This window comes from Pyrgilauda ruficollis, unplaced genomic scaffold (genome assembly GCF_017590135.1).
Source record: "Pyrgilauda ruficollis isolate IOZ18807 unplaced genomic scaffold, ASM1759013v1 scaffold99, whole genome shotgun sequence".
NCBI classification, from domain to species: Eukaryota; Metazoa; Chordata; class Aves; order Passeriformes; family Passeridae; genus Pyrgilauda; species Pyrgilauda ruficollis.
The window spans coordinates 1,229,110-1,241,105 of NW_024532043.1; the positions used below are offsets into that span (position 1 = coordinate 1,229,110).

General features: G+C 45.9%; 1 protein-coding gene across 1 annotated transcript; it reads right to left on the minus strand.

Annotated features, from left to right (window-relative positions):
* Positions 1 to 6,006: 6,006 nt before the first annotated feature.
* Positions 6,007 to 11,391, minus strand: PIM3 (Pim-3 proto-oncogene, serine/threonine kinase). Its single transcript, XM_041490137.1, has 4 exons — positions 11,262 to 11,391; positions 10,609 to 10,972; positions 7,991 to 8,167; positions 6,007 to 7,600 (listed from the first exon to the last, which is right to left on the minus strand). The coding sequence occupies exons 2-4, from the start codon at positions 10,961 to 10,963 to the stop codon at positions 7,416 to 7,418; spliced, it is 717 nt and encodes a 238-aa protein (XP_041346071.1). The 5' UTR covers positions 10,964 to 10,972; positions 11,262 to 11,391; the 3' UTR covers positions 6,007 to 7,415.
* Positions 11,392 to 11,996: the final 605 nt, after the last annotated feature.

Consider the following 11,996-nt stretch of genomic DNA (forward strand, 5'->3'; position numbering starts at 1 on the left):
TTCGATGGTACTGTTACAGGCAAAAATGAAATATGCCCAATTCTAATAAAAAACAAAAAGAATTTATTCACGACTGTGATACAGTCCCGACAGCCAACTATCAAACTGACAGCGTAACACCCCGGGAGATAGGCTGGGTGAACATGGATTTGGCCTCTATCGCACCAAATCCCCCTGTCCACACTGGCTGTTCCGAGGAGGTGGTTCTTATACTCTTTATTTTGCCCGCGGCAGCGTCCCTTTGTCTCTTTTTAGAGTTCTTCATATTCAAGTTGTTTCTTTTCTTCAGCCTGAGCTGCACAAAGCCTCGTCCGGGAATTGATCAATGCATTTCCCCGATTCCCGGAATCCTGTATTCAGGTGGCAGGTGTTGATGGCCCTGGTTATCTCAGATGGGTATCTTTGCGGGCCATCATCTCTGGGCATCACTGAGTACACGCCTCTGTGAGCGACCATCTCCTGTGCAGCCGAGGAGGATTCCTGCGTGTGTAAACGTCCAGGTGTCTCCTTGCCAGTCTGCCGCGGTTTCGCCATCCTGAGGATGAAATACCTACAGCCTCCCCCCGCCTCCCCCATGTACAGCCGGTTTGGTTCATATTTTGTAGAAGTCTATATATTTTATCAGCACGAATTACTAACTATATCCCTAACAGCACTGACTAGAGAAAATTTTGTTATTACACATTTCCTTTCTTCAGCAGTACCATCTCTTTTCCATCACATCCCAGACCCTAGTGGTTGTGCATATTCCCTCACTTACGCTGAGTTGCTATCAGAGAGATCAGTTTATTGATCTTAATACCAGTTTGCACCAGCAAACGTAAAGGATATTGGGAGGAACAATTTAGCTGATGCTGGCTATGAGAAAAGGTCAGTAGCCCCATGGCCTCACCATCATGAGAAAATCTGTCACTACTGCTATTGATTAGGTCAAATCTGCATTAAAAAGTTTTGGTTTTGCCAGTAGCAAAACCAGCACTGTCAATAAATTTTATATTGGTTCAAGAAGCAGATGAATGTTGTGACTTTCAAATCTGTCTTTGTAATTCAAGATCATTCAGCTGAAGAAATTCAAAGTAATTTTAAAATACCTGTATTTTCTAGATGATTTATGAAAAATGTTTTTTTCTAAATACATTGATTTACTATACTACACAGTCTGTTTACTCTGGTGTTCAGCTAGCCTTACAGATATAAAACTCTTCCTTACCACAATTTAATTTGCCTTCCTGTGGATTAAGTCTTTTATCCATTTATATCTGCTCGGACAATAGACAAATTTCCCTCTGCAAAGCAGTGAACTCTTACATTTTTCTATGCTAAATCTTGATATTTTAAGGATTTTGATATTACTTAGACATTATAAACAAAAAACCAAACAAACTACTCTCCTCTTCCCCTCCCCTCTCTCCACCCCAAAATCTTTGCATGAGTCTGAGCACGGGAGTATTTCCCCACAGGTAATGGACATCTTTCCTTAGTATGATCTTGAAAGAGACTTTTCCCTTTCATGACTCTATTAGGCTTGGAAACTTCTGGAAAATAAATACATTATGGGGAATCATCACTCCAATCTTTTATAACATATGCTTGTTAACATATTTTTACAAGCATATGCTATAATATATTTTATAATATATTTTAATTCAAATAGACTGATATTTGATGCTTATATTTTCCTGTCCTAAAAGAAAGGAAGCAGAAAAGGGGAGTGAGAAACTTCAACCCTGAAACCAGGCCATTCATAATCACCAGAGTAAGTTTCTCAAGCAAAACTTTTTTTATTTCTACAGAATAGCATTTTTAGTAGCACTAACCTACAGGAAAAAAAATCCACCTAGCTAATACACAGACAATTATTCATAAAATAATAAAACATTTGCTTCAGGATTCTGTACATAATAGAGCAAAATACCAAAATACTTCCGTTTTCAGTATAATTTTCTGTAATCTTTCTGTACTCCTAATTGGAGACTTAAAGTGACTGCTGAGTCAATAATAGTAAACAAAGAATCATATTGATCTGCAAGTCACTTTTCTGACTATGACTTAACTCTAATTTTGATGTTTAACACAGATTTACCTGAGAAACAGTGCAAGTCAAAGTATGCATCTCACTAATTCTCTTAGTGGACTAGTATAAGCAGCTTTTTACATAATGGTTTGTGTAGTCAATTAGCAGAGTATTAGCCATGATAGATAACGTTCTTACTAAGACCATATTAATTAGAGCTTAAACACAGCTAATCTGAGACCTATATTGAATTTATATTATTATGTAAGCAGAATGTTTCCGCAGGCAAATAATTCCCTTCATAGCATTTTAAGGAAAAGGAAATCCTAGCATCTGAGATATAAAAATGCTGATTTTATCAGAGTATTGCAAACCACTTAATGTTTCTTAAAACTGAGTGTGCCAGGCTGTATTACAAATAATAATTACGAGCAGTAAAGGACAGAAAGATTGAATACCTTTTAAATTATTGGAAAAAAAGGGGTGGAATTGCAAGCTAAGAAAATATCTGCAAGAATTTAATAGATATATGCTTCTGCTCCTCATTTTGCCTTGAGTTACACCACAGCACTGAAGTTCTCTAGTCACTTCTCTTCATCAAAAAAAGAGCTAATATGTCTATGTGGACGCATTTTTTAGTCATAACATGAATTCACCAGTTATGAGACAAACTTTCTCTGAAAAGAATTAGGAATCCTCTCTTATACAGATTAAAATTAATTTTTAGTTACATGGATTTTTGGCCTCCTCATCACTTTGTTCAGCAATTCTGCAATATAACCAAAGCTTAATACGTCTCTGGTAAATCAGCTACCTGAAAAAATGCTGTAGGCAAAAACATATTAAATTTTTAAATCACAGATAACCATGAAACTAAGTAATTGCAAATTTACAAGCAGAGAAACTTTTGGGACAATATCAAAAACTGTATTGCAATGAAACTAAAACGCTGCCATCTTGACTTCTGCTACGAATTGTGGCATCACTGCTGTTAGTAGAAAAAATTCCATTAATAGGAGGCTGATAGGGCCACAACATTCTGTCTAGTTACACCACTGAGAATTATTGCCCATTTGCATGCCAGAAGACAAGTGACTCTCATGGTTGCTGAAATGAAGTGGAAGAACGAGGGCTAATACGATTGTAAACGCTCATGCCAAGAGTAGTGTAGGTGACTGGGGCACACCAAGCAGGTTAGCACTTCAACATCAGATGCAGATTTTACAACCTTTTGAATACATACTCCCCTCTCCCATTTTTATTTAGAAGTTAGTTTTGCATTTGTAGTAATTTAAACTTTTTCATTTTTAGCGAAATATCCCTTCAAGCACTATGGGATAATGAAGTATGAGCCATATTCACTCATACCTAAAAAAATCAGCCAGCAGTGCTTTAAAATCGCCCCAGTTTATGCATCATTATTTTTGGAACATGTACTTTAATTTCACCAACAGAGGTCACTAAACCACTGAGAACCATAAGTGTTTGATGGGAACACACCCTAGTCAATCTTCCTAACATCTTTTGATAGTTATTTTCAAAGGGCTCTTATTCAGATGCTTCAGTAAATATAAGCTCAGTTAACAAAAAGAGAGGAAAAAGAAAGAAGAGAGTGTAAGCTTATGCACTCAGGGAAATGGGCTTTATTCAGGATATTAATTACACAGAACACTACATTGTTAAAGATATTTCATTTAGAATTTATTTTAAATATCTATTATGAAGCCAGTAGCATACATACATGCATAGGTATGAGTATTGTTAAAACAATTTTTCAAGGTTAAACAGGCCCTGATTTAAATGATAATGTTTTGAATGATCTGCTGAATTTTATTTTTCAGGCTTTGTGCTGTTGAACACCAACCTAGTGGGGAGAGAGTATGAAGAGGAGGATCCCAGAGAAATAACATTTAATGGTATTCATACCAGGTAGAAGCACAGGAGAAACCAAGAGCTGTCACTGACTTGCTCATTTTGGCAGAAACACTCAGCTAATGGAACTGTATTAACACATCATTTTCCAACTTTCAACTGTAATGAAAAGCTATTTTTACAAATCATTACTTTCAGTATACGTTGTTTCAGCCACATGGCTTCTATTAGTGTACAGGGGAGTTTCACAACCAAAGCTGCCTGTGCAGCACTGAAAGTGCACCTTTTATGTTGAGCTAATCCCAGAGGGGAGTCAGCACTCGTGCCTGTGTCCTTTTGACCTTTATCCTTTTAATGCATTTTGCCTCAGTAGCAAAAGGTGAAAACCTAGTTTTTATGTTTCGAAACAGAGCGTTTCAACTCTGATTCTCAGTGAAGCTAAGGAAAGTAACATCAGCTCTTGTGGAAATGTTGAAAGTCCCTGGCTCAGTAATCAACAATAGCTTTACAAATGTGATTTTAGAATCACTTTTCTGGTAGCCCTTTGAAGCTCACCCATACAGCCCTGCTGCCATCCCTCTGAACAGCTGTGAACATGTGAAGTCACTGGAGTGGAAGATGTTAATTACTGTCAGCTACTGGAATTTCTCCAGGGACCTCTTGTGGTTAGAAACATGTTTCCCTAAAGAAGTGCACTAGGTGCTGGGATCATCTCTCCTGTATCATATCTGAATCCTCCCTTCTTAAGCAAAAGGAATTTCTCATTCCAAAGCAAAACTCTAAATATTCACTTTTAAGTGTTCTTCTCATATGACACGGTGATTTTTCTAAGCAATCTTAACTGCAGAATCTTTTATTTCTGTGAATAGAGTTCCAACAGTAGGGAATTGAGTTTTTCAGGGACTAGGTTCAGCATATATACAGATTTTCATTAAAAACAAGTCTAAAACAAAAAAAGGAACAAAATCAGAAAACAGAAAATAAATTGATGGACAGAAGTGTGGCTAGGGCTTTTTTTCCCTAACTAATTTGAGCTTCCTTTTTACAGCCAAGAAAAGGCTACACACCTTCCCTCCCTGTCATCAGAAAAGGGCACAGACTAAAAATGGCCTTTTTTCTTCACATTTACCTCCTGCTATTTATTGGCATTTTGAGTCTAAACTAGTTAGCATCAGGAGCTTGATGTGATGCCAGTGAGATATTACCCACAGGGAACCAAAATAATAGCAGATGAGCTGGCAGAAAGATCCCCAGAAAGGGAAGTAACACAAAACTAAGATTCCAAGCCTAGCCCTTTGCTGTGACAACTACAAAGCACCTTTAATGACTGAACAACATCCTTAAATATACCTCGCAGATCCCTCTGCAGCAGCTAAACCTGGTAATCACTGCCACCCCCGCAACAAGACCAAGTCAGGTAAGTCTCTGGCTACAGAGAAACGAGAATGAAATCCTTAATCTGCAGGGCTTGACTCCCAGCGTGTGAAGATAAATGCCGAGGACAATACTAAATAAATGCTGAATTTCTCTTGTCCTTTGCTGTAGGTGAGAATGGCACATGCTCCCGAGTATTGTACTCTTATCAAGGGACAGACACACCAGGCTCTGATAACCTAAGGGAGTTGAAGGAAAACAGTCACCCTGATCCCCAAGAATGCTGTCCCTTTCCCATAAGGGCACAGAAGTCCTCACCCAGGCCCAGAAGGAAGGTGTAAGTGGGAAGAAGGAAACTGAATGTAATGGAAAGTAAACATACCAACTGTGAAAACAGTAACCACCAGCAGCTACAGAGCTCCTTCCTTGTTATACTTAAGGACAAGTACACTGATATTCAGTGTTTACAGAGGTAAAAGTCCCACAATTACAGGGCCAATTCCCTTTTATGTAGGCCATTAGTGCTGTTGTATTGTACTCCTTCCCCAGTCCAACATCAAACGCAGTGATTGAGGAGTAGAGCTCAGGTGAGGAATTGCTTAATTCTTTCAAAATGGTCACTGCTTAATGGCAGAGACCTTCTCCTAACTCTGGTTCAGCTGCTGCAGGCCTTTAACAAGGTTTGAGATGGTAACAGCTCACCACAAGTAACAACGAAGGTAAAAGTAAGTACACAGACACAGAACTGTTATATACAAAAAGTTTAATTGAAATACCTGTATAAAAAATATGATCTCCATACATTTCACACCGTTAAACAGAAGAAAAAAATCCAAATCCAAGCTGCATAAATGCAACCAGATCACAGAAACACAGCTATTAAAATAAATTAAGGTTTATGACTCTGCCACTCTACCTTCCAGAGCCAATGCACGGAGACTGTACAATGTCAATAATTTAAAACCCTTCCAAACAGCATTACTTTACACTTCTGGTACAATAATACCAGACAAAAGGCATACTGACTAACTTTAAAAAGTCATTCTATTTCCCTTAAATTAGACTTTGTACAACAATTTCCCATCTTCCAACAAAAAACTGGTAAGGTCAGAAATTTTTTTTATTTTTATTTTTTTGTAACCAAAAGTTGACAGGAATGCAGAAAAAAAAAGTGCCATGGGCAAACCACTAGAATTCCCATGGGGAGAAGGAGGGGAAAGCACAGTGTTGAGTAACTCTAACCAAATAAATTAACCAAATAAATAGCCACAGTTGAAAACTGTGGGAGGTCTTCTAAAATCCAAACAATAAATAACTGTATAGTACACGGGAAAAACCAAGTTTACATAAACACATTATACAGGTATGGAAAAAAAAAAGTAGAAGTCCTTGAATATTGCATTGATTGTGCATTCAACATGCCCATACATACTTTAAGACTCGCAGGGTGACAAAAGGCTGGGGGAGTTGAGAAAGGGGCTTCTCATGCCCAATGGTAGAGATGATAAAAGGAAACATGAATAAATGTTTCTGATAAAGAAGCCGATATACCTGTTCATATTTCTGTGCAGGCTATAGGAAATATTTTGAGCAGCAGAGGTGGGTTGGATTTGTAAAGGGCAGGGGGGCAGGAGTGAAATGTCTGTGTTCAAGTATTCCATCACCAGTGGATGGGACTACTTCATTCAATCACCGAACAGGTTCTCCAATGCATCATAGGAGCTGCTTCCTCCAGCACTGAGTCTAAAGGGAGCAAATTCCTATAATGAACTGGATCTTCTTTGGACATAGACAGCTCAAAAAAGAAAGTCCCACTGAAGCAGCTTTCAAAAAGGCACTCAAAAGCAAATAAAATCTAGTCCAGGCTCTATGAGAGCAAAAAAGTTTACCATGTATTCAAGAGGTCACTGCTTTCTTAATAAGGTCAGTCTTTGACTAAGTACTGGCCTGCAACTCCCAAACATCAGCGTTTCCAAAGGAAATCTCTCATTCCAAAGCAGAAACCAGCAAAGGGGGAAAACAAAATCAAGTCCCTCAGACAAAGATTCAACTACAGAATAATGAATGCATTTTTCTAGCCCCTCCTATGTATTGGCAGCAGCACTGTGGTCTTTCTGCTTGAAGCTCCCCCTCCCATTGCGAGGTCCTTAGTAATTCACAGACTCTCATTACTTGAACTTGTGCTAGATACATCAGTATCAAGGGTCCGTAGCCTTATGTCACAGTCCTCAGACTTCACTACTTCAGATTTGTGCATCCATTGATGGTCAAAAATCTGCTCAAGTGTTGGTCTGTCTGAAGGCCTCAGTGAAAGGCACCATTTGATCAGCTGTTGACATTCTGTAACAAAAAAGAAAGCCCATATTAGACTAAAAAAGTAAAAAAAAAAAACGCCTCACCGGCAGCCCGTCGGCGATCCTGTTCCCTGCGTACACGGTGCCGAAGCCCCCGCTGCCCAGCACGGAGCCCACCTGGTAGACTTTATCAAACGGCTCCTTCTCCACTTTCACTGCGTAAACAAGAGGGAAAACCCCGCGTTAATGTCCGCAACCGCGCTGCACCCGAATAATAATAATAGTAACAGTAATAACGATAATAGTAATAAATAATGTAAAAAAAAAAAAAGACAGTCCTCAGTAACAAAAACCCACCCACACAAGCTCACATGTACAAGACCATTAAAAGAAAAAAACAAAACCAAAAAACCCATTTGACTTCTGCAGAGCTTACCAGGTGAAATTCTTCTCCTGAAGTATAATCGCCCCCTCAAGATTTCTTCGTCTTGCTCAAAAGGGATGTCTCCACAAACCATGTCATATAACAGAACTCCCAGAGACCATACTGTTGCTGACCGCCCATGGTATCTGTGGTATCTGATCCACTCTGGAGGGCTGTATACTCTCGTTCCTGAAAGGAAAAAAAAAAACAAAAAAAAACCAACACAATTAGAGTAAAGGTTTAAAGTGTTTCCCCATTGCTCAGCTCCTTCTGGCAGTGCTAAAATAAATTCAAAAACTTGACATTTTAGGAATTAAGAAAAAAAAAAAAAAAAAAAAAAAAAAAAAAAAAAAAAAAAAAAAGCCCTGCCCGGCAGACCCATACTGTGTGCGCTGCCCTGGTTTCGACCAAGGCTTTATTAAAAAACAAAAAATCTTTTTCTGTTAAGAAGTAAGATAAAAAAATTAAAAAAATAAACGCAGCTCCGGGAGTTGCGAGACGCCGAGCCCAACGCCCCGGTAACGCAGGGCCGGTCCGCGCCCCTCCGGCGCGGCGCTGGCAGGGACACCCCAGCCTCGTACCTGGCTGGAGGATCTTCACCGGCAAGTGGTCCATGCTGGGGCTGCAGATGTGCGCCAGCGAGCCGAACTTGGAAAGCAACATCTTCCGAGGAGGGGGGGGGAAACGTCGAGTTAGTTCCCGCGGCAGCTCCGCCGGCGTCCTCTCGGCTCGGCGCGACTCTCCTCTCTCCGGAGCCGGCGGAGGGCGGCGGGCCGCCGAAAGCTTCTGCGCGGCTCCTTCTTCGGCCGGGAGCGGGAACACACGAAGTCCTTGGGAGTCCGTCCCCGCCGGCAGCAGTCCAGGTGTCGGTCGCACAAAGTCCTCCGCAGAAACGCAATCAGCGAACGCGCCGCTCCCGCGCTTCTTCTTCCACCCGGCGAAAGCCGCTCGAGGCGCAGGCAGGCAAAGGCAGAACTACAGCCCTCCGCGGAGGCAGACAAGTCCGGGGGATTCGGCTCCGCGCGTGGAGCCCGCCCCTGCGGGGGCCGCGGTGGCAGGAGCGGGCTGGGCGCCGCAGTGGAGCCGTGGCGGGCGGAGGACAGAGCGCGCCGCCGCCGAGCTGCCCGCGCGCTTCTGAGCCGGCGGCGCCGCCGAGCCGCCTCTTAACTCCCAATATTTTGGTGCGGGCAGAGTGCGGCGAGAGCGCCGAGAATATCCCTCCGCGGGGGAGGGCGGGGGGGGAAACACCTCTCCCCGCCGTCCCCGCCGCCCCCTCCCCTCTGCGCCGGAGCCCCCGCGGGGCGGCGGCCGTGACTGCAGCGCCCTGTCCCGCCCCACCGCACGGGCGAGCACGGGGAGGGCGGGGGTCTGGGAACTACTTCTTCTGTAGTAACCGGCGCGCAGAGTTACACATCGTCTGAGAGGAACGCATCACACATTAGCGGCAAAAAAAAAAAAAAAAAAAAAAAAAAAAAAAAGAGAGAAAAAAAACCCAAACCAAAACCACCAAACCCAGAAAATTAAACAGCTTTAAATTTTTCACAAGCCAAAGCCATTAGCAGTGTAATTTCAGGTCATCTGCAGGGTTACACCATCAACAGACTTGGCCCATCCGGTTGTTCTATTTTGTTGCAAGGAATAACACAGCCCCATCAGCTGACTGTTTACTGAGGCAAGCTCCCTTTCACTGACCACGTGGCGTCTGCAGCATCACACCAAAAATAGACACAAAAGGACAAAGGGGGCTGGCAGGGAGGAGGAGAGGGCGACAAGAAGGTGAAACTCAGGTCTGCCCGCATTACACGGGGCTAATCTGCTTTATCCAATTCCACAGGGCAGTAAACAAAATAGGGCCGCTCACGATTTCTATGTTTTTAAGGCCTCCCCCCGGGGCTTCTATGCGGCAGCTTTTCCAACTCGCCCCCCTTCTCCTCCCTCCCGTGTCCGAGGGCTCCTTGGATACCAAACAAAACGGGGAATTCGTGATGCCGAGGGTCACGTGTGGCAGGGCTTCGGGTTTCACAACAAACAGATGTGAGTGCGGCAGCTGGGGGCGGGGGGGAGCGAGACCCCGGCGTTACATCAGTCATACTCCAAGGACTGGGGGAAATGCTCCCTCTGGTCACATGCTGGCTTATGTTCAGCTTTCCCACCTCTAAAGCATCGACCCCAGCCGCCGTAGCAAGTCATTAAGAGGGAGTGCATTTGTCCCCATCGCTTTAAAATCTGCAATGCGGGATTTCCAGGACACTGGCAGAATGAGAGCGGGGGAGGTACCACTCCGAGTTAAAAAAAACCACCGCATATAAAAACTGCATATCCACACATGGAAACATCCGACACTGGCAAAACCTCCATGTAAACAGATCGCCCTCTAGGAAAAAAACCCCGCTTTTTCCAAGACAGGGAAACATAAACTGCTGCGTCACTGCCTGGAATCGCTTCTTTCCTACGCAACTGAACACCCCTAAGCGGCTTCGGGTCCACAGGTTTCCATTACCGATAGACCTGATATGAACCCCCGCATCAGGGGCTCTGCGTGCTTGACTGGTCACTGGAAAGGGGCTAAGCGGCAACTCTAGGGAGGGGATCACCCCGGGAGGGGCACGGGAAGGGTGGGAGGCACGTACCGTCGAAATCGGTATAGACTGTATCCTTGAGGAGGGCCCCTGAGCCAAAATCAATGAGCTTCAGCTCGCCTGTGCGGAGGTCAACCAGCAGGTTCTCGTCCTTGATGTCCCGGTGCACCACGCCGCAGCCGTAGCAGTGGCGCACCGCCTCCAGCACCTGCCGGAAGAACCCGCGGGCCGTCTCCTCGTCCAGGGCGCCCTTCTCCGTGATGAAGTCGAACAGGTCCTTCACCAGCTCGGGCCGCTCCATGATGATCAGGTACCCGTCGGGCCGCTCGTACCAGTCTAGCAGCTTGATGACCCCTCTGAAGCCGGAGCCCACCTTCTTGAGAAGGACGATCTCCAGGGGCACCATGATGCCGCTCTGGGCAGAAAAAGGGGCACGGGTAAGCGGGGGGTGGCGCGGCCCGGGGCAGCCCTCGCTGAGGGAGGGAAGCGGGGAGGGCGTGCAGGGCGGGGAGGAGGGCGCGGCCGGCGGGCCCCCTCTGCCGCTGCCGCAGTCCGAGGGGCGGGCGCGGCGCTGCGGCGGCGAACCCCCGCCAAATTCCCTCCCGACGCAGAGGCCGCGCCAGCGGGGCGGGCCCCACCGCCCACACAATGGCCTCGCCGCGGCGGAGCCCCGCGGAACCCCCGGAGCCCCCCCGGGTACTTACAATGGTGCCCCACTCGGTCACCCGCTCCTTCACCACATGCTTCACGGCGACCTGCGGAGTGCGGAGAACAGAGGCGCCGTGAGCGGCGGGGCGGGCTCAGCCTGCGCCCCGCCGCCGAGGGCCGGGCCGGCCGCACTCAACCAGTAGACCTTTTTTAGTGCTGATCAAAAGCACTTCATTATGAGCTCAAGCAAAATCACTGTACAACCACACAAAAAAGGAAAAAAAAAAAAAAAAAAAAAAAAAAAAAAAAAAAAAAAGGCGGGGGGAGATTCTCCCGTGTGCGTTAACGCTGCCGCGCGGCCAATCGCCGGGCGCTCTTTCAAAGGGCTCCCGGTGCGGCCCAATGAGGAGAGCCCTCATTTGCATGCGGCGCGCGGCCAGGCGGCGGCAGGGCGGGAATGCCGCGGCGCGCCGGGCGCGCCCCGCCCCGGGCTGCGGGAAGGTCGCTCCGAGCCGCCGCGTCCGGGGCTGCGCGGGGGCGGGGCGCCAGCAGCGCCGGGGCACGGTGGGCCGCGGCTCTGCGGAGCCCGCCTGGCGCTCCAGCACCCCCGGCATGGTGGTCGCAGCCCTCTCATTTTGCCAGCCGGTGCTCCCCAGTGAGCACGCGGCGCGCTCCCTCGCCCTCAGCAGCGATTTCTCCTACTCCCCCAGCGCTGCCCCCTCGCCGGGGCGCAGTTCGGCCCCGTGCCAGAGCGGGGGGACGCCGGCGCCTGCCCTCCGCGCCTGCCTCTG

Coding starts and splice junctions, on each gene's coding strand:
- PIM3 (XM_041490137.1), bottom strand. CDS start 10,963: ATGGTGCCCCTGGAGATCGTCCTTCTCAAGAAGGTGGGCTCCGGCTTC. Junction 8,168..10,608: donor AGTCTATACCGATTTCGACG/GTACGTGCCTCC, acceptor TTTTCCTTTCAG/GAACGAGAGTATACAGCCCT. Junction 7,601..7,990: donor CAGGAGAAGAATTTCACCTG/GTAAGCTCTGCA, acceptor TTTTTGTTACAG/AATGTCAACAGCTGATCAAA.